Source organism: Rhinolophus ferrumequinum, chromosome 17 (assembly GCF_004115265.2).
Source record: "Rhinolophus ferrumequinum isolate MPI-CBG mRhiFer1 chromosome 17, mRhiFer1_v1.p, whole genome shotgun sequence".
Lineage (NCBI taxonomy): Eukaryota > Metazoa > Chordata > Mammalia > Chiroptera > Rhinolophidae > Rhinolophus > Rhinolophus ferrumequinum.
In genome coordinates this window covers 44343294-44366196 of record NC_046300.1, presented here as the reverse complement: position 1 = coordinate 44366196, position 22903 = coordinate 44343294, and the positions used below count along the sequence as shown (strand labels likewise).

General features: G+C 36.4%; 1 protein-coding gene across 22 annotated transcripts in view; it reads left to right on the top strand.

Moving 5' to 3' along the window:
• SETD5 (SET domain containing 5) overlaps nt 1-22903 on the top strand; it is a 76527-nt gene that overhangs the window by 24045 nt on the left and 29579 nt on the right. For 4 of the 22 annotated variants that reach the window (XM_033131918.1, XM_033131915.1, XM_033131924.1 and 1 more), the window contains exons 1-11: nt 9989-10126; nt 10942-11166; nt 14433-14625; nt 14908-15013; nt 15340-15548; nt 15862-15920; nt 16427-16605; nt 17550-17588; nt 20814-21056; nt 21619-21767; nt 22151-22268. In XM_033131918.1, the coding sequence (XP_032987809.1) occupies nt 14534-14625; nt 14908-15013; nt 15340-15548; nt 15862-15920; nt 16427-16605; nt 17550-17588; nt 20814-21056; nt 21619-21767; nt 22151-22268 (1194 nt within the window). In that variant the 5' untranslated portion in view covers nt 9989-10126; nt 10942-11166; nt 14433-14533. Of the gene's footprint in view, nt 1-7081; nt 7139-9939; nt 10127-10941; nt 11167-14432; nt 14626-14907; nt 15014-15339; nt 15549-15861; nt 15921-16426; nt 16606-17549; nt 17589-20813; nt 21057-21618; nt 21768-22150; nt 22269-22903 lie in introns of those variants that run through there. The other 18 variants (XM_033131921.1, XM_033131920.1, XM_033131926.1 and 15 more) reach the window with 13 other exon arrangements.

Genomic DNA, 22903 nt, shown 5'->3' with positions numbered 1-22903 from the left:
TGCAGAGTAGATTGCAGGGTTGAGAGCCCAGAGTCAGTGAGACCTTGGAATCATAAGGTGAGTGAGGAGTGGTGGTGAATGGATGGATATAGTCTGCGAAACATTTCAAAGGAGAATGGATGGCTCTGCATCCAGACTGGTTCTGCGCTAGTGCCAGTGCAGCGAAAAGGAGAGGCTTTGGACCTTGTGGTTGTCTCGTGTCATAATGGAGTAACCAAATGAATTTGTAGCTACAGTACAAATTTAGTCAATATTTTGGCTCTGTCTTTTAGTAAATCAATATTGACAGGTCTCTTTCAGTTTCTTCTCTTTCTAAGGGTAATTAAAAAATGAAGGCATCATATTTTGTACTACTGAGGCAGAACTGCTAGAACAGAGTTTTGATAACCTGTTTGAAACCGAAAGAGCTCAGATCTTCTAGATTACTTGCACTTTCAGTCAGAACCCTGCAGATGCCAACTAGATTACAGATGGCTAGCATAATTTGTTTTTTCATTACTGGGAAAAGAAATTTAGAGACTGGTGCATTTATTAAAAGAATTAAAAGTTACTTCATGGGATAACTGTAAGAAAATACTTTGGTTTTGGAATACTGCTTTCTCTAGATTTTATTTTGAAGATCCCAACCCAAATTTAGTGAAAAAGCAACTGAGATCTATTTAATTATCAGAATTTTAGAGAACAAAAGCTCATCTAATCAGTAGTCTTAAAATTGTATCGCAGAATTGTTGAGAATTTACAGTTAACTTTCATTTTAGGGTTTTCTTTTAGAATGTAGAGAGTCTTCTAAGGAAAAGACTATGAGGAAAGAACTGAAATTATTTTAAACCTTATGAGAAAATGTAGCCTTCCCGCTGTTTGTGGGAGTGTAAAATGGTTTTTACTTTCTGGAAGGTGGTTCAGTATCATTTAAATATGTTCATGCAGTTTTAGCAGTTTCGCTTCTAGGAACTGTATCCTAAGGAAATGTTTGTGCATATGTATAGACAAAGGCATATGTACATACTGTCCAGTGCAGCATTGCATATGTTATGGAAAATTAGCAACGATCTAAACATCCACCAGCAGAGGATTGACTTAAATTATAGTAGGTCCGTAGCGTATAATAGTGTGCCATCATTAAAGAGGAAGAAGTAAATTTGTACATCTGCTTTGCATATGGAAAGATGTCTAAAACTTAATTGCTAAATGAACAAAGTAGATTGCAGAACAGTAGGGTTATTTTGTCTTTGGGATACCTTTAGGAAGTAGAATTGTAAGAATTTCACTTTTTTATACTTTTGTAATGTTTGCATAATTTTTACAAGTATTTATCATTTTTACAATAAGAATAAAGACACAGCTGTTGGTCAGGGATGGGGGTTCCTATTTGCGTATCAGAATTATTAAGCTTTAAATTCCTTTACTGCTATATACTTAGCCACCTAGTCTGCCAAATAATCAGAACATGTATAGTCAGGTTCTGTTTATCTGTGTTTTGAGGATTCTTGCTGCCCACTGACCTTCATTCTTAATAGAATTTTCCATGAGACCAGTCAGTAAGTTTTGTCTGAACAGTTCAAGAGATTTATAAAAGAATCTGTTTTCATAAGCTCCTCTGTGTGTCACTGGTAAACTATGGAGTGGTTTGGGTTTTCTTTCTTTGGGGGGAGGGTGTTGTTTTCTCTTCAGAATGACTCATTAATTATAGAGGCATACTTTAGGATATTTTTTTCCTTCATGGTTGTGAAAATGCAATACTTGGCACATAGGCAAACCTAAAGAGTTTGCAAATTGCCTACCCTCTCTTACTTTGGGTAATAGAAACATCTTAAAATAGCACTTAACATAGTAGCTTTTATACAGAGTAGTTACTCTGTGTTTGTTGAATGAATGAATGAACAAATGAATGAAAACTGGAAAATCTAGATAATATAAATCCCAAGAGAGCCAGGAATTTTAATCTGGATGTGTTTATCTAACATAGCACCAATAATTGGTCTTAATTTTAAAAAATCTTTTTTGTTTTAATTCAGATATTGCTATCTAAAGCAGGTGGTAAATTACTTTAATAGATAGAAGCTATACATTAAAATCAAAATTTTCTTCTGAACTCCACCACTGTGTGTGTATGAGTTTACAATTAATATATTTGTAGCCCTGTTTCTTCATCTTCAAAATAATGAATTAGACTTTATTCTTAAAACTAAGTTTTTTTATCAACTGGAGAAATATTGCCTGAGCTACAGAAAGTATAACAGATATCAATGCCTCATAACTGCATAACCCACTTCATGTGGAGTAAGTAAACCTGGTTCCCATTTCAGGGTTTGAAAATGAAAAAGGCCTGGACAGAGGAGGCAAACATAGAGGTATGAGAGCTTCTTTTTCTATGTGGTGTAGTACATGTTTCTAAAGCATGCGCTGAAGGCTTCAAACACAGTAGGACAGAACCTTCAGAAGGTCTTGAGAGTATAGCTCTATGACAAGGTAAATCAAAGTTCTCTGAAGGTGTCATCTTTATTTGATACTTAGAAACCTAAAATTTTTCTGATTTTTGTTAAGGATAGAGTCTGTGCATCTTTGATTAGTTTAGCAGTAAGTATGTGTTCGTCATTGTTAAATGAGTTATAAATAAAATTTTTTCTTCAATGGCAACTTAAAATAATTTAAGATTGTGGTAAGGTATATTTAGTTTCATTGTTTATGACACATACTCTTATGCAACCACCACTTCACTTCCCCTCCAAGTACAACTGAGTATGTCGTGGCCTCTATGTTATAGCTATTAATGAAATTTTTCATAGGGAAAGAAATTCTTACTATGGACTAAGATAAGATTTTTTTAACTGGGTTTTAATTAGCTTCTATTCTAATAAACTTATTTGAGCTTGTATAGTCATTGGTTTTTGTGCCCAGCCCAGGAGCCCCTCGAGGGAGTATAAATTTAGACAACGTTGAGAAGGGATAAACAAGTATTGCAAGAGAAGAGGTGTGAGAAAAGGAAAACTATCTTGGTTCTAAACTACTATATCATGACATTTAGCCTCTTGTAATTGTTTACCACCACTCCATCCCCCAATGTTTCTCTCTTTTCTTTCTCTTCAACCTTGAACTTCTTTTAGATCCTTTGCCTACACTAACTTGCTTCAGATGGTAAGACTGAGTTAGAACGTACACTGTCCCAGTTATGTGAACTTCTCACTGGGTCTCTGAGCACTTTTTAAGTGTTCATCTCTTATTTTCCAATAATTCTTATTTATTTCTTCTAGTGCTTATCGCTTCTCTCTCCTATAATTTTTTCCCCCGGTTTCCCACATATCGTCATCTTACATTATTTACTGTAGCAAGATTGAAATGCACGTTGTTGGAAAAGAGTGAAAATAATTTTAGCCACATTCAGCTTATTAGTAGCAGCTCCTCTTTCTTCACATATATTTAAAGGTTTCAAAGTGCCATTTAAACTCATATTTGCTACAACCACTAGTCCATATGCACCTGAGTCAGCAGGACAGGTACAGGTACTGTTCTTTCCATTGTACAGATGAAAAAACTGAGACTTTGAGACATTGCATTAATTGCCTAAGCTAATGCCGGGAGTCATAGAAATTTAGAGCAGGAAAAAACCTAATGAAGACTTTGAGGAATTTAAGGTTCATCTATAAAAAGTGGTTTTTCAGAGATCACCAAACTAGTTAAGTTGTAGGCTAGAACTCAAGTTTCCTACCTCCTAATAGAGTACTTTTTTCTTTTCCAAAGGTAAAAAGCGACATGTTACAGTATGACAGCAGTGTTTTTCCTCAATATTTCAATTTGGGTTGGAGATGGAAGTAAGCATATAATGCATCAGCTGCCATGTTAGTTCTCTAACAAGTTGGTTGTGTGGATAAAGTTCAGGCATATATTTATTGCATTTTTTCTGACATTAAAAAATTAAGGTGAGGGTAACAATAATGTAAAAAACCTTCTAATAATCTTACTCCATTTCCCCTTTTTACTATTCTGTAAAGTTATTCAAAAGAAGGAAATTGAAGTATAGAAGTATTTAAGAAGTTTAACTTACATGTATAACAATTTTAAATAATCGGTAGGTTCAGAAACTGAATCTTAATGACTATTTTAATCCTAATTTTAAATTTTCCTGAAATGTTTTCTCTCATCTCCTTAACCGAGTTAAATATATTCATTTATTGACCCATTAAAGATCTTTCATTGCTTCATTCTGCATATCTATTAATTTTCATTATTTAATAATTTAAATAAAGGGATAGTAGATTGGGCTGAATATATTGACTTGAGGATATGTTTTAGATGCTTGTGTTTTTAGTGAATCCCAGTTTAAGGGTTACTGCTTAAGGGAAGAAATTTGGTATTTGTGGCTGCTGGCCAGGTGGAATTTAGAGAACTTTTTGTTGTATGCAGCGTCTTTTATTTAGTGAGAAAAAGAAAACTCCTACTAATTTGATAACAATACTGTGTGAACAACCTGATACCAAAGCTCTGAAAAAGAAACCAGGCCTAGAAGATGAGGAATCTAAGGATGATTTCTAAATTGACGATATTTTTAACTAGATTTTAAATTGTACATTGTGGCCAATATGATGAAAATAATTTTTAACCTTCTTTTAAAACCTGAAGTAATATTGTTGCCCTTGAGAAAAATGGGCATTGCAAAATGTGATGATAGTACTCAACCTACCTTTTAATGTCAGCCTAAGCAAGAAGAAATTTTCTTTTTCTCTTAAGACATACATATTTTTAATAGTTTCACTTCATTTTAAAAATATCTATAAAATATATCTTTCTGGCCTTGAATTAGTGTGCATAGTTGTCCTTACTTTGAAATCTCATAATTGAGCCACTACCTTGAGAGAAAGAAAAATAAGTGTAAAATTTCGATGTAAATACCTTGCTGTTAATATGCTCGGAGAGAGAATTCTATTCATAAAAGAGAAAATGCTCTCAGTGTTCTAGTTAAAGTTTAATGATGGATGATAGGTGTTGTAAAGCCAAAGAAATGAAAAGCAAAGGGACATTTTGGAGAAATGGTTTGTTCGTATATATCTAAATATATATTTATTTACATGTTTTGTCAGAGACCAAAATTAAGGATGGGATTTGGTTTTCTGGTGATTTGTGGAGAGTTGATCAGTTTGCTCCTTGGCTGAGTTGCTGTCTGCATAGGCTGTTAACAATTGTTTCTCTGGCAGCAGATCTTGTTCATCAGGATTGCATCATTTCTGGGAGAATGGCCAAGGTCCACAGCCTCAGTACAAAGACTGTCTGAAGCATATGAGGCCTGTTCTCTTTCTGAAGCGGCACTCCTCTTCCTGCCAGTCCTCTTCACAGGATTACTGAAGCAGACTTGTTCTGGATTTCTTTCATTGGATTGGCTGTTTATGGGACTCTTGTCTCCCAGCTGCTTCCGGCTCACCTGGCTGATGCAATTTCTTTTTCTGAAATCTCTGTTGGAATTGTTCTTAAAACACTTTTTGTGTGTCTTCTGAGAGTGACCAGACAAATCACACAGGTCTTGTGCTTTCAGCAAGTCATATAGAAAAGAGACTGTCAGAATGACAAATATAGAGACTATTGACCATTTCTGAACCTAATTAAAAAGACAAATAATTATAAACTTTCTGACATGTTTTATTTAATACCCTTTTCCCAAGAAACTATGTAAATGGTGACTTCTCAAAAGAGGACTCAGTAGTGGGAGACAGGCTGGTTCTGCCTCTGAATCCAAGAACGTACCATTTAGTGTTCCTGTGGATTCTAATGGATTCTTTTGAATATAGTTAAATTGAAATTCTGATGCATTCATTTTTAACCCCCTACTACTCATTTCTCTTTTTCCTCTGTTGTTTCTTATATTCTTTCTTATTTGTTGTCCTTGGTTTATTTCGTTTTTTTTCTTTACTGTAATCTTCATACCTTTTATTTTTATAATTCCTAGTACCATGTTTCCCGAAAACACAACCTAGCCAGACAATCAGCTCTAATGCGTCTTTGGAAGCAAAGATTAATGTAAGACATATATTATATATAGTAAAATAAGACCAGGTCTTATATAAATTTTTGCTCCAAAAGATGCATTAGAGCTGATTGTCCGGCTAGGTCTTATTTTCGGGGAAACACAGTATGCTCTTTTAGAATCGTTTCTAAAGCACAGGTTATTTTCGGTGCTGCGAGTTAGCTCAGTTGGTTCGAGCGCATTGTTACTAATTACTAACATCAAGGTTGCTGGTTTGATCCCTGCAGGAGCCATTTTGAGCTGCACCCTCCTAAAAAAAAAGTTTATTTTCCAATTTTTAATAAATTGGAAATCCATAAAAGTATCAACATAAAGTGCATTTCCTCTCTACTCTTTGGTATGTGAAATATCAGAAGCAGCTCCTTTCACACATACGATACATTAACATAGCAGGTGTTAATTAAATTTTACTTTTTTCCCCTAAAAGTCCTGGGTCATCACCTATTTTCCTTTCCTTTTTGGAGGGTAGAAAGTTAATTAAGGCCTTATTTTTCCACATGTTTCTGTTATGGAGTTGACCACAAATAGAAATGACTTCCTTTTGTCACTCTTTCTACAGTAGGACAAGAGGCTATAGGTGGAATGGAGTGTCGGGTAAGAAAGGAGTAATGTAGACTTATACGTTAATAGGTGACGGGTAGGTAAGTCCTTGTCTGACTAGAGAATAAATTTGACATTTGATTAAAGAAAAGCCTCTGGATTTGGGAAGCGGTCAGTGGAGAAGAGAAGCACCCCTAAGAGAGATAAAAAGACGAAATCCCTTTGGAAATGGGAGAGAATTCTAATTTGAAGGAAAGAGGATTATCCAGTGACAAAGTATTTACCACTTCTTAAGTCAAATAAAGATAATTTTCCTCTCCACCATTTCTTTATTTAGGTCTGGCTTTACAGGAAAATGGGATGTAAAGGTTAAAGGACAAAAATATAGTACTAGATGGAACATAAGATGTTAAACAAGACAGTATACAGAGATGAAACAAAATCAGCATTAAAAATATTTCTGTAGAATTCTTTGTGTGCATCAATGTTACTTCTTTCTGTACTAATTTGTGTCTCAACTTTTTCTAGGTCTTCAGAGCTACTGACATAATTTTTGGGACTTCGTATTCAGAGGTCTATAAAAAGGTGACTGAGCCAAATTCTTTTAATTTGTTTTAATTCTTTTAATTTGTTTTTGTATTTTGATGAATGTTAAAATCATATGTTGAGATGATGATCAAAATTCAGCAAATATTTCTCAAACACCCTCTTTGTACTAGGCACTGTTCTGGATGTTGGAACTATGGCAGAAGATAAAACAAAAATAACCTGTCCTTATAGAGTTTGTATTCTGTTAGGAAGAGACAGACAAATTAACAAGTAAAAGATATCTTGAAATTGTTCCACCTAGAGACAGAGTTAATTCTTATCAATCTCTCTAGGACATATCTCCAAACTATAGCAGATGAATAACTGCTACAACTACTAAGCTTAGTAAACTATAGTAGGAATCTATCGTCTTGGCTTATAAAACTAGAGTAATTTTAAGAAAATATTGCGTATAGACGATCTGTTAAAAGTTCTTTAGTTAACATTTTAATAGCTGCATTTTGCACAGCTTATTTAGGGAAGGAACTATTCTCAGAGTTATATAAGAAATTTGGTTTTGTTATCATTTAAGAAGCTCCAATATTGTGAAAATATTATTTAGAACAAGATGGTGAAGCTTATTATAATGATTGCTTTCATTAGAGGAGTGGAAGGGTAAAACGAGATAAAAGGAAAATGGAGAAATTCATGAGAGAAATTTATAGTTGGCTACTTAATGTTTCTCAGAATTGTTTCTCAACTATCCAGATTAGCAAGGGCGGAATTGCAGTAAGGAATGTCTTCAGCATTTATTCGTTTATTAAGGAGATACTGAAGTAATTGTTTCGTCTTTTCCTTTTGGTATATCTTTTTAAAATTACTCAGAAAAATAACAACTGTCAGCTTAGGTTTATAAATTGACTTCTATCTGGAAGCCTACATTGTTTTATGGTCATATAATAGTATAGCAGTGACAAAGGATTTTTAATGGTGCTAAGTAACTTTTTTTTGGTCCTTTACTGAAAATATATAGTACATGATTCAGATTCCTGTATTAATCAGGGAAGGTATGATCATTATCACACTGTCTGATTATCAAGCCAGGCAGTTTTAGGGCTTTTTTTATTTTTTATTTTTAATTCAAATTATACGGTGATACTAAAAGTAGAGACAGAGTTGTAACCAACAATCCCCAATATTTAATTTTATGCCTTTTGGGCTTATTTGATAAGTGTTCTACTGTCATTTGTAGATTTTGTTTCAGTTTCCCAGAGACGTTGAGGATATACTGCTTAAATCTCTATTTGGACATATTGTTAGGGTCAAAGAAAACATTGTATGTAAGATGGGCGCAAAGGCAGAAAGTTACATTAATCACTTCTCTTTCGTGACCTGTGAGGAAGCAATGGATAGGAAGATTTGCCCTTTTCATTTTGGTCCCAAGTCTAGCAATACGTCACCTTGAGTTGAATAGGAACAGTTGTATTGCCTCACCCATATTTGGAGAGGTCCTTTGGTGAGATCAAGCTCTTTCAAAGTATAGGTTCCAGGGAAGACTGCTCAGTGTATAGCTATTCAAGCATTCTAAAATGATGGCACAAAGAAGTAATATTATCTTTATGCATTCTTAAAAATCTTGGCCTGATTCACTGTTCATAATTGATTTTCTTATCCACATTAATTTGCTTTGTGTATCAAAATAAGATTCAAACATCTCAGATCGTCTACCATTTAAAATTTGCATTAATTCCCTAGATTGGCTCAATTAATATCTTACACTTTTCATTCCATTTAATATTTTTAGTATAATCTCTTGACTTTTCTAGTGTCTTATTTCTTATGAATCAGTATATGAATCATGACTCTTTGTAGTCTTTTTTTTGCAGTCTTTATTAAGCTGAGTCTTTAACATTCACATTGACTTTCTTCCGTATGAAATGCTTATTTCATCTTTTCAATGTGTTTTTTTAACAATATACAACAACTAATGTAAAACTATACGAAGTATACGGTTTTCCCTTTTCACCATACCTCCAAAATCTCTTAATCTACTTTTGCTTTTTTACACTTCAGTAGTTGCTGAGTCTTTCTGTTCCCAAATTCCAGTCTGTATATGGCCACCAATTCAAGATATCCTCACTGCTTTTCCATAGAAAGTTGTCTAATCTTTATCATGAAACCATATTCTTTGTGGTTTATGTTTTTATTCATACCTAGCAGTGGATATTACCTCGCAAATGTAGTTAAGATGATCTTCTCCCAAAATTATAAAGTAAAAATGGTTTTTATAAAGGAACAGTGTTCTGTGATAAAAGAAGGCAATAGGAAATAGCTGTATCCAATCAAAAAGAAACAAATCGATCTCATATTTAATTTGGAAGAAATAGCATTATTGGCTCTGGTAAACTGCATTTATTTGTGGCGGGGGGGAGTTTAAATGAAAGATCTTGAATTGTTAAAAAAGAAATTAAATTGTGATAATTCTATTAACCATCCTATATCTTAAAAATTGTTAGTTGTTAGGTCCTAGGCTGCCAGGAAATTTTGTTTGATGAACGATTGTAGAATAGGGGAAACGTACTTATTAGTGAGCTGGGCAGACTGTTACTTTCCCTTTATCAGAAAAGAAAAAAATTAAAATAAAAATGAAAAGTAAGCAGAACTTTTGCTACCTTACTTTGTGGAACATTAATATAGTACATAGTAAACATGGGATAATGTGTAGATCCCTTGCTGTACTTGTTTTATATTTATCCCTTGTAAAAGCTTTATTCAAAAAAATGAAAAACCATTTAGTAGTATTTAGGATGAATTTAAAGAACTGTCTGGTTACTAGATATTTTCCTTTTCTGTGCCAGGATTCCTCATGTCCATAACATGTTGGTTGAGGCTCTGCAGCTCACCCCCACTCTCAGAGTGGCCAGTCTCCATTAATTGGACCCCGTGATTTCCACTCTCTGCTGTGTTGGACGTCATGAGCATTGCAATCCCTCTGGGAGTCACCACACCAGATACATCCTATTCAGATATGGCTGCTGGATCAGAGTAAGTGATAACTTCCTAGGTCATAGGTGAATTACCAGTTTGTGTGGAGACAACTTTCTTATGGGCATCTCATGATAAATATACAATATTTTCTAAACCCAAACCTAGCCCACTGTAAATGACATTAGACCTTTCCCTTTCTCCCTTAGAAGCTGGAGGGAAAAAAGAGAGGAAAAGAATTTGGGGGTGGGGGCAGGATTTCTGAGTAAATCATTAATAGAATTAAATTTGCAAAGTAGTGATTGCATTTTTGTTTGTATTAATGGGTGGGGAAGATTGAAATAAAATAGGTGTCACTACCTGCTGTAGTAGAGTTAATGATTTTTCTGATGGACGGAGATGACGAGAAGTTCTCTCCAACTGATTTTCCTTGAAGGCCTCTTCCTATGTACTTCTCATTGTTGTAGAGTAAAGGGGCTGTAACTGAATATGGGCCGGTTACTTAGATGTTCTGACATTTTGGGGTAGAAAATGTGGAAAGCAGTGTCATCTGTTTTTTATAATATTCATTGCCTAGAAAGAGGACCTTCAAAATCAGTGGCACCAAACTTTTTTTTCAGCTAAGAGCAGCTTTAGGAATTCAGAGTTTGTCGAAAAGCCCAATCCCTAAAATAGACTCTCAATTCTTGAAGAATTTAAGTGCCAAATGGCAATGAAGGTAGGCCTTCATTATAAAACTTTATATATTATTCACAGTTTTAAAAAATTTAGCCTTTTGTATCCCTTCTCTTTTAAGTTGTCCGAGATTCCCCCTGCTCACAGATTCCCCCTCTTGTCCTTTTACCTCCCTTGTACCCAATCTTCCTTGCTTACAGAAAGGAAGTGGAAGCCCCCTACCTTTCAAGACGAAGTGGCACTACACCAGGATGTGAAAGTCCAGCGAAAGAGACCCAAGGGGCCTAGGGGGCAGCACACCCCCAGAAGCCAAGTCTATTCCAGGCAGTACCAGGGATTAGGGTCTGGGCTGGAAAAATCCTGGTGTTTTGAATATGTTCAGGTCCAGTTCAGACTCTTGATCCCACAGCCACTTCTTGAGTGAGGTGGGTGTTGCTCTAATTCCCCTGTTTCTCTTGCCATTTTCACAGTCCCCGGGGATTCTTCCCCCTTCAGCAAAGCAAAGCAACTGTACCAGAACTCTGGGTTCAACTGCGTCCCTGATTAATAGTGGTTTTCTTCCTTAAAACGGAGAATATTATGATAGTAAAGAGCATGTATATTTCTTCACAAAGCCACTTGTTTACTGGCTTCCTTAAAGAGGAAGACTTAAAATGAAACTACCCTAAGAAGCAGTATATTATATTCTGGGGTGGTCTAGAATTTAAAGCAATTTTTGGCCTTATTCCCATATAAAAACAAAGACGGAGGGTGGGGGGGTGGGGAAGGGTGGATTGTGTTCCAGGGTTTTTTCCTCTTTTGTTTTTATTTCTTTGCATGCCAAAGAGATTCAGTTATGGCCAATAGCTGAGGTTTACAATTTTATAACTATTTTCCAAATAAAGTACTTAAAAATCTTCCTACATTAGTCGGTGACTAGTTGTGTAGTGTTAATAGATTTTTATGAGGTCAGCCACTAGCCTCCTATATGAATTAACTAACAAACTATTTAGGTAAATAGCATTAACATATTTGAGAGAAATTTCAACAGAGATTAAATCAGTGAGTTTGGAATAAATAGATAAGAAAAAGACCTAAAGCGACTATTCTTAAAACTGATATTTTTGATAGAGTACAGAGATGACTACCCATATTTATAGCTGGGGGTCCAGAAGTAATTGCAGAAAGAAAAAAATACTTCTGGCCTAAAACTTTGACTGCAAAGTTTCTATTTCCTGAAGCATTTTCATTCATAATTTCCAGTAGATACTGTGGTTATAACTAATTACAGTTGTTCATTCGGTATTTCTGCAAAGCAAGAAAACGTCAACAATTATGTACCATTCTGTTAAATTATTGATGATATTTGTTAATGCTTCACCATGCATATTCTGTTCTGGGCACTGACACGAAGGTTAAACCTGGTATGAAGGGCAACATACTCAACCAAGTAAAAGACCTAGACTTTACCTCATGGGATTTTAAAGCTGATGGCAACATTATACGTTATGCATTTTTTATATATTTGTAGGAAAACCTCTAGGTATAACAATAGGAGCAAAAATTTTTCTGAATTTGCAATCCTGCTGTAAATAAAGTTCAGATTTCTCAAGAGGTAGCATTATAGCAGCAAGATTGCCTATTGTACTTTGAAGACCATTGATGGAGTATATCTCTTGTACGCATGCGTTCTTGTGTCTGTGCCAATCTGTCATAGCAGTTCAAACGTAGCGGGGGTAAGGGGGAGGCTATAATTACATTTGCATAAAATAGTTGGCTAATAAAGAGATGCAATCCTAACACTTAAAGTTTTTAATCCATTTAAAATATAGTTAAGAGCTGATACACATGTCAAGGAATATCCTAAGAAATCCTATAGTTTACCTGTCAACATGTAACTATGTATTGAATCAATAACCAGTATGGAAATTGCAAAGGTTCCTTATCAAAAGACAAGAGCTTAAATTTTAGTGTGTGGCACGCATAGCAATATATTAAATGCTGTACTTGACATAGAAGGTGTTGTGCAGATGGCCTTTAACCTCCACAATATAGATTTTGTTCCTTAGACTTGCACGTGAAGTGCGTATGTTCATATTCACCCAGTTTGGAGATGAGTGAGATACAACAAACATAACTGCATCTCCATGGCCATCTTTTATTTCATGCCACTGTCTTTTTTCCTATCCAAGGGGAAAAAAAGACATTGCTAATAAACAGCTGTCATGTTTCACCCCATGTGTTCAGTGGTACAAAGTCTCTTATATAAAATACGTACAGCTTTTTGGAGTACTTGTTTATCTAGTAAATTAAACATGTTTATAAAATTACTTTCTCGTAACTGTCCATCATGGAAACTAAATTCTGCCTTCATTTTGTCAATGCTTATTTGCCTTTGGTTTCATTTAGGAAACCCCACCTTTTTCCTAATACTCAGAGTTGATTGCCTCTCATTGAGCCATGGTCAGATCATCTTTTTCTCAAGAATACTGACCTGCATTCTTGATATGTCCCCCCTAGTTCCGATCTTGCAGACGCTCTTAAAGGAATAAAATGCATGCACTTCACTAACAGAGAATACTTTCCTATGTCTATAAAGTTCTTCACCTAGAAATTAATCTTTGCTGTTATTAACATCTCGCAGTTTTGGAGCATATTACTGGGTGAGTTGGATACATATTTCAGAATTTTTTTTTATCCCTCACTTCTCAGCTCACATTGCACCACGTTAAACCTCACACTTTATTCCTGCCAAGTATTATGTATTGTGTATTTTCAAGCAGGAAAAATGTGTTACTTGAAGCAAACAGTATGCATTATTTGACTCCATAAGAGACCCTTTGATCTCTAAGACTGAGTTAGACGTGGTGTTCTTAGAGTTTCTAATTTGTGAATCTCTGCTCTGATTAACTAAATGACAGATAGTCTATTATTCAGTTCTGCAAAGTCATACAGTTGCATTCCTTAAGATAATTATCTTTCAAAATTCCACGAAACTTAACCAGTTAAAGTTTTTTCCCCAAAACTTGAATTTTATCCTTTGCCACCTATTCCTTTTTATTGCTAAGTAAAGGATTATATTAAATTTCTAAATTTGAATACCTTTGTAATTTTTTTTATATATAACTGAATTGTTCCTGAACTGTTTATTTTCCACTCAGTGCGGGTACAGAAAGATACTTAGCCAAGCTTCTCGCTTGTAATCTCATGTGATTTTCTTTAAAGATGGAATGTTATCCTGGTTTACAAACCAGTACAGCATAGTGGAAAGAGCACAGGCTTTGGAGTCAGAATTGGTTCAAATCCTGGCTCTGTCAGTGTGTGACATTGTCGAAGTCACGTAATCTCACCACCTCAGTTTACCCTTCTGTAAACATGAGGTGCTATTTACCATGTTTAATAGTTGCAGAATAAATGAATTTATAAATATCTATAAAACACGTAGCAAATAATGGGAAATTCAAAATGGTAACTACTACTACTGTTGTTATATTTGTCACTAGACTAACAAAACTTCTGAATACAGTTTTGATTATTTTGAAGTTCTGTTGTATTACCATGCAGCTGTTTAATAATTGTGTCCTTGATATGCTTGCATGTCATTGATGAATGAGAAATTATTACTCTAATATTTGAAAGGTGTTTGGGGGTTCATCAAGATGAGAGGTATGATAAATATAAGATGCCATGTTTTTACCTGTACTTTCTTCAGGGTATCCTGTCTTGGTAGTGAATGGAAGAGGGCCTGGTCTCTGGGGCAGTGCAGAAGGCACTTTCATCATCTCACTCACTGCAAATGTCATGTGAGGTTTCATGGAAGTATTAAGAGATCCAATTAAGAAGAATAGTTCTGAGTCTAAAGCAGCCCAGAGTGGCTTCTCTAGGGGAAACTCCCTGCTCAGCTGGTACGTTTGTGTTTGTCATTAGGGACACCTTGTATCCCAGGTGCCTGCCTTGAGACATCTGCCTGTACTGGCTTCATGTTACACACAAATCCACAGTTAATAACACTCCTAATGTTATTTATAGGCTTAGTTATGTTAATCAGATTGTTTCACTGAGTTCTTTCTCTTATTCTAGTGGCTGGTGGTTGTGGAAAGAGGAGGGGTTAGAATGGGAAGTTAAGTCTCAGTTTAAGGGAAGATTAGGTGTTATGCTATCATGCCTTGCTTTTCGCCTTTGTGCAGCCCTGAATCTGTGGAGGCTAGTCCAGCAGTTAATGAGAAGAGCGTGTATTCCACTCATAATTATGGGACCACTCAGAGGCATGGGTGTCGAGGACTGCCTTATGCTGTGAGTATGCATTTGTTTCTCTCCAGAGCAGTGATCTTCCTGGAGTGTAATCCATTCTTATACATTGTGACTTTCTTGCAATGTTTATATGCAGCATGACGAAGTTGCCCCTTTTGCACTTCCCTGCCTCCAGCGGACGTCTAGCCCTGCATCATTGTTCTTGTTTTTATGTCCCAGTTGACCTTGGCATTTTGTTTTATCACTTTCCTGGTTGAAGCCAAAAAACGAAGGGTACTACTTTCTTCTTTCTTTCCATATGTACCATACTTTAGGGGAGAGAGGGGCCAGTGTTTGGACACTGTTGATTTAAAAAATCTTATTTTCAGGATCATAATTACGGAGCCCCTCCTCCTCCGACACCTCCTGCTTCTCCCCCTGTCCAGACGATCATCCCTCGTTCTGACCTGAATGGCCTGCCGTCGCCCGTAGAGGAACGCTGTGGAGACAGCCCGAACTCTGAAGGAGAGACTGTTCCTACCTGGTGTCCTTGTGGTCTTTCTCAGGATGGCTTCCTTCTCAACTGTGACAAGTGCAGGTAAGATCACGTTCCATCTAAGTGCGAACCTGGGTTGCTGGGTTTAGGGTTTCTTCCTCGTAGGGAAAAGCTCAAAGTATTCTTTCTTGTGTTTGTTAATGTAGATGTTCCTTAGTGCTCCTTGGCTCGAATTCTCTGCACTAGGTGAGAATTGCTGACAACAAGGAAGGAGAGATTGATGTTAAAGCTATTGACTTTGATCTGAAATTTAATGTCCTGGGAACTCTGGGTAGGCGGGAGGAACGGGGTATGTACGCAGGGACACTGCCCGTGTGTGATGACGTGCTACTTGAAGTTTGTTTTCCCTCTTTAGGGGAATGAGCAGGGGGAAGGTTATTAGACTTCATCGGCGGAAGCAGGACAACATATCAGGTGAGCGAAAGATGGGTGAGGCCCATATTTTGACCTAATAGTGTTTTAAATATTTGTCTCAGGAAACCCCCCTGTAAGTTCCCATGGTCCCTAGCTCTTTTCATGGAGATAGAAATCCTCTCAAGACCACTGTAATTCTCTTTTTGTGAATTAAATGTATCCATAAACAACATTTTAGGCCTGTAGCAATCAAAATATTCCTTGTGAGCAGAAAAAAAGTAGGTTCTTTTTCTCTGTTACACATTGAGGCAATGGAGCTTGGGGACTGGGTATGTGGAGAGAAATATATACAATATAGAACAAGGCTGATATGCTATTGCCAGTGATCCAGAAAGAATCTTGTTTTCATGTGGAAGGTGGGTCTTTAGGTTGTTCTACAGATCACAGAATTGATAGAAGTAATGACTTCCTGACTATGGGCTGGACCTAAAGGAAGGAATAAGCTGTTTTTAATGCAGTGCTAAGACTATTTGTACAATGTGAACTATGAAATAATCTTTTTTCAGGTGGGGATAGCAGTGCAACAGAAAGCTGGGATGAGGAGCTTTCTCCTTCCACTGTGTTGTATACAGCAACACAGCACACACCTACGAGCATCACCTTAACTGTTAGAAGAACCAAACCCAAGAAGCGGAAAAAGAGTCCAGAAAAGGGTCGTACAGCACCAAAGACAAAGAAAATCAAGGTATGGAGGGTAAAAGTGTCTTAAATAGAAATATGTCTGATGAAATAGCTCAAATTTTGGACCAAGAATGCACCAAAATTCTTTTAAGAAGTTTGATCCAGATGTTTGAAGGGCCACTTTTGCTCTACTTGCAAAAATCGGCTAATCTGTGTTGTGAACATGTAGACCAACCTCTTCTGCCACTCCATACCATCACAACTGGCACAAAGTTTCTTCTCCTCCAAGCCCCATCCCAGGTATGAAATCCCAGCCCCACCTGGCATAAGCCCATATACACTGCAGCCTCCAGTATAGGCTTCCACTATCCTTACAATATCTCCCTGCCTCCTCAATCCCAAAGCAGTCTGAAATTCTTGTCCTGGTATACGTGCCCACCTCATGTCGTTTGGGTTGATTTTTTTCCTTGTTTCAAAAAAATCAAGAAACATCTCTTGAATGGTGTAGGCTTCCTCAGTGTGTTGTGGTCACTTTCCTGTATTCTCAATTAAAAAGTCTCCAGGAGAAACCTCTTCTGTTTTGTGTTCTTTCTTCCCCATCACGGCAACTTTGTTGCTCCTAGGTGACTTGCCCACCCCTTGTTAAGGGGATTGGTCTTTGTTTCCTTCTTAATTTCAAAACTGGTAAATCTGCAACCTTACTTAAGGGTTGGTGTTTACTTTTTCTTTTAGTGTCAGGGGTACGTGTAGGATTTAAGTGATGCATGCTCTTCCCCATTAATTACTTAGTTCCACAGTGGGAAGTACTGGAATTAGCCTGAGTTCACTGGCTTTGAGCTACCCCTATTCTTGATAATAGTGTGGGGGATTCAATTGTATTTGTTACCTAGGGGAAAGGGGACAGACTAGAATACTAGTTGTTGCCTTAGTTTTAGTCTCAGATAGGTATAACTGTCATTCTTGGTACCAAGTTTTGTTTTGTTCTACTTGTTTTCCTCTTTGGGATAGGCATTTCGAGAGGGATCCCGGAAGTCCTTGCGGATGAAGGTAAGGGGTATTCTTCCCTGATGCTGTGTTTTACTTCACTGTGATCTTGCATTTTGGTCAGCTTCTTTTCTGACATTGATGGTCTGGGAATCTTGGACTCTGCTTTTCGTTAGTTTGTAATTGTTGCCATTCAGTTTTCATAGAGCCTTTCTCCAAAATAGATTTTCTTGGCCATTTTCTCTTTCTGTAATCAACCTTCATTTATTGGTTTTTCGTTAGCTGCTTTTCTGGGGGGTTAAGTGACATTTTACCAAACAAAATGAGGCTGATGTGTTCTGTCATTGTGTTTGGCCTCAACCGCTGGACTGAGGTTTCTGTGGTGATAACAGGATCTCTTGTGTACCCATCCTAGCGCCATGGAGTCTTTAACCACCAGTTGGAAGGATAATTTTCATCAATAGGGAAGTAGTATTATTTATTGATAGGAATTACTCTTATTGGAATTACTTACTTTTGAACTGTTTTCTCCTGGCATATCTTTTTGGTATAGAAGATTCAGATGGTGCTAATGTGTTTCTTTTCTTCACTTATCGAATGAAAGAGCTTATGAGGCATGATTTTGGATAATAGAGAAATTATGTGCAATGGACTTTGAGGTACTGGGTGATAAAAACAGAGTTTGCTCCAAGGAGGTTTGGTATCTTCCTTTACCAATGTATATATAGGACGACAGCATACCTCCCAAACTATTACTTAGGGCTTCAAGTATTTAATTAGAATTAAGATCTATTTCAATTCTATAAGTATTCGTATTCGTAAATGTGTATGTAAATGATATAAAAGCAGGATCTTTCCTATTGGCGGTATACAACTGTATGGCATAAACATTAAAATCTTTTAGTGAGGATAAGCTTTACTAGGTTTTTTTTATATATATGGAGCACCGATATGACGTTAAAGATCACAGGTGGCACTTTAAAATTTGAAGGCCTCACCTTGCATATCCCTTAAACAGACTTGTACGTATCTGTAAAAGAGAAGGGAGAGGACTTAGAGCCCGAGGGCATCAGAGTCCTGAGAGGTCTTGGAACACAACTTTATTTTTATTTATTTATTTATTTTTTTGCTAAACCTGTCTTCTGTAAGGGGCTACATTTGCTTTAACTGCCCCTTTATTTTTGTCTCCTTTACTTACATGGGACCTTAAATAGGCTTAGAGAACAGACAGCACTCATCCCAGCTGTAAAGCTCTTTTCTCTTTTATCAGCGATTGTAACTTGCCTCTAGAGGTTTGAAATGTTTTAAAAGCTGTTGACTGGTTCTCCCAGAAAACTACACATAAACCCCAAATATTGCTTGCTATTTTGAAATGTTGACAGATAACCCCACAGACTTGTTAAAATTTAGACAATGAAAGAAATACTATTTGGTTTATTTTAATTCTCATTAGAATTTTAAATTGAGTTACAAATTTTGTATAATTTATCAGTAAGAACTCCACCAAAGACTTGGTTGAGAGCCATTAGAATGGGAAGACCTTATCATTTGGATTTTTAATCCCAAAGTCAAAAGCTTCTCTGCTAGAAACTACTCTAAACCAGAATTTCTCAGCCTTGACACTGTTGACATTTTGAACCAAGTAATTTCTGGCAGGGAGCTGTGCTGGGCATTGTAGGTTGTTTAGCAGCATCCCTGGCATTTACCCATTAGGTGCCAGTAACACACAGGTATGGTAATAAAAAGTGGCTTCAGCTACTGCCAAATGTCTCCTTGGGGGCAAATCACCTGTGGTTGAGAGCCACTGCTCTAACCCACGCAGATGGGGTCTCCAGTCCACAGAAGAATGGGAAAGCAGAATAGACAGTTGTATGAATCAATAACAGCTAATACCGTGGCAAAGGCTTCCAATATACATTATGTTTAATACAAGTTTAGTGATCACTACTGGATGCTTAAACTTGGGAATACTGTTTGGGCTCCCCCAATCCACAGTCTCATAAGTACTCTAAAGTCTCGAGTTTTGCACTTCTCTTTTGCTCAGCTATTACTGACATCTCAAGCCAGATGATAATCTGTTCTCAGTGTGTTGGCCTTAGGTGTTTCTTAGATCCCTTTGTTTATTGCTCAGTCTTTTGGACTCTAGTGAGAAATGTAGAAAACAATGGTGTTAATTTTTTCCTTTCCTGTTTCTTGGGGAAAGGATGGTAGACAATAGTCAATCAATACCAAGTGACACAAAAGTGAAAGAAAGAAATCATCATAATAGGCATAGATATTTTTTGTATCATTCATGGAGAGTATATTTAATTTTCTTATGCCCGTTTTTGCAAATTTTGTATGGACGTGGATTTCTAAGTAGCTTTGGTACTATACTGTCTTTCCCTTCTAGCCATCATCACTTTGGGTGTTTGTTTTGTTTTCTGATGATACCTTAAGTCTTGAGCACCATGGAGGGGAACATGTGTCAGACTTAAGCTCTGTCTCTATAGTTCAAGCAGATATGAACTATCTGTTTAGGATGATGAAACGTTTCTGAGTTATAATAATCTTTTCTCAGTACTGTCACCATAGATGGCAGTGGTTTTCCTAGAGAAGTATTATCAAAATACCTTTCAGAATTTTCTACACTCCACCTATCCACCTCCTCCCCCCACCTCACCTCTTCAGAGTGTGGCTATTTAAACTGTCGAAAATAGAGTGTTAGAAGGATACACTTCAGAATGATAACTTTTTCTATGGGAGGTGAGATTATGGGTTATTGTGTATTTGGGTCACATGTATATTTAGAATGAAAATTTATTAATTGTATAATGAAACAAATAAGTCTCATAGAAACAAAAACATTCTCCTGGAGAGAAGTAAAATAATACCAGTTTGGGCTGACACACAAATGCAGATACTCAAGAAGTATTGAAATTAAAGCAATGTGATATTTTGAGGGGTCTCTTGTTCTCTTTTATGAAAATTTTCTCGTGAACTTGGTATCATCTGATAAGAACAGAATTTATTCTTATGACTTAAAAATAGTCATAAAATCAGTAATGGAATGGAACTACAATCCAGATTAATTTCTCCCTTTGTAAATGAGGAAACTGAGCTTTTCTAAGAAGTTGTTCAAGGCCTCCCTGCTCATGGGTAGTGAAACCATGGCAGAAACCAGATCCCCTGACTCCAGGCCATTGCTCTTTTATGTCACACCAACTGCCACGCGAAAACTCAGCCTGTTTCCCCCTCCCATTTTTATTCATGGACTCCGCTAACCTACCTGACCTTTGTTCTCTACAGAATTCGCCTTCTGAAGCACAGAATTTAGATGAGAATACAACTGAGGGATGGGAAAATCGGATACGACTATGGACTGATCAGTATGAAGAAGCTTTCACTAATCAGTACAGTGCAGATGTACAGAACGCCCTTGAACAACATCTACATTCTAGCAAGGAGTTTGTCGGCAAGCCTGCTATTTTAGACACTATCAATAAGACTGAATTGGCCTGTAATAATACAGTTATTGGTTCCCAAATGCAGGTAAGAATTAAAGAGTTAATGACTCTAAGTAGTTGAGATTTTAAGAACACAGGAAGAGAGCATATATGGGAATTACCATTTCTTTCAAATGTACAAGGCTTTAGAATAAGAAATTATTTGCTATTGAGCATCTTAAACCAAAAGCAGGTTACAAAAACTGGAAACTACCCAGATACATATTGTTAAACTATATTAATTAAAAATAGATAAATTAGGATAGGAAATTTATACACCCTCAGTAGGAATTATTAAGATTAATAATAAGCTAAGCTTGTTTTTTCTCATTCTTACGTTAGACATAGAGCAACTAAAATCTTAATCATATGTTTTTCTTTGACCTTTTCTTGCCTTGGGGAGGAGGGCGGTGACAGGTGCACTAGATGGTTGTTTCCTAGAAATACTGAGTTTTTATCAAATTTAAATTTTTCTGATCATTGAGCTAAATAACATATATAAATAAGACCTAAAAACATTAGTGTCTTTTCCTCAATTAGGAAGTATTTTTAGTGTTTGTTAAGCTGCTGTTGCAATTGTCTAATGTTAATACTCTGGTTTTATGCAGCTACAGTTGGGAAGAGTCACGCGTGTTCAAAAGCACCGGAAGATCCTGAGGGCTGCAAGAGATTTGGCTTTGGACACTCTTATAATAGAATATCGAGGGAAAGTCATGTTACGACAGCAATTTGAGGTCAATGGGCATTTCTTCAAAAAGTAAGAACGTCATTTATTGAGCAGTGAGGGCTAACATGGGCCTGGCTGAGCAGGATGACTGTAAAAACTGTCCTGGTTGATAGGGTGCTCTTGGGAAAGATTACAGCTCAAATAAACTCACGCCCATCTGCTATTTCTAGACAAGTGCAAATAAATCTGCAAATTGTTTAATGTATAAAGTGGTGATGACTCCTTTCCAAGCCAAGCATTCCTTGCTTTGTGCTTATTCTTTAATCAACAGCAGACAAGCATGTGATGTTTTCCAAGTTTAGGCATTGCAAAGGATTGCTGCTGCTTCTGTCAGCATATGCTTCATATTTGAAGTCATGGGGTGGCTTTTTTATTTGTGTTGAGAATTACAGGAATCTTAATTATATCCCTAGACCATATCCCTTTGTGCTCTTCTACTCAAAATTCAATGGTGTAGAGATGTGTGTGGATGCACGTACTTTCGGTAATGATGCTCGGTTCATCAGAAGATCATGTACACCAAATGCAGAGGTAAGATTTCTGTAGCAACTTCTGTCTGAATGGGACCACCAAAGAACAAGTCTACTGAAGAAGCAGTCTGAAAATTTCACTCAGATTAAGGTCTGTAGATATTGGTTATGATCTTTCATTTAAGAGACCAAAAAACAAAAGTTATGATGGCTTGTATTCTGACAGACTAGGGGCAAGGAATGGATTTTCTTTAGAGATACAGAACTTGGGTGGGGGGAAGCAAGTTAGCATTTGCTAAAAAGAGCTAGACTGGATAAAAAGTCAGTGAGGTTATATTAAAGAAGTTTCCATATAATAGAAGAATATGTCATTGGGACCAAACTTATCTGTGTAGTTACAGTTTTAGATTTTTAGGTAATAGTAAGAGAGATTCTAGACGTTTCTAGAATTGATTACTTAGTGCATAATCAGTGTAACCATATCAAATGCAGCAAGAAACGCTACAGAGCTTTTCTTACAAACTAAGGAATTTTAATTCTTTGAAAACAGCTTTAAGATGTAGAGCAGTGACCTTACACTGATTTCTAACATCTCAAGGTTTATTTATTGAAGACACATAAATTTTCAAATAATTACTATATAATAGTTTCAAATGAAATGATGGAGTTAAATAACAGATTATTATAATGATAAGT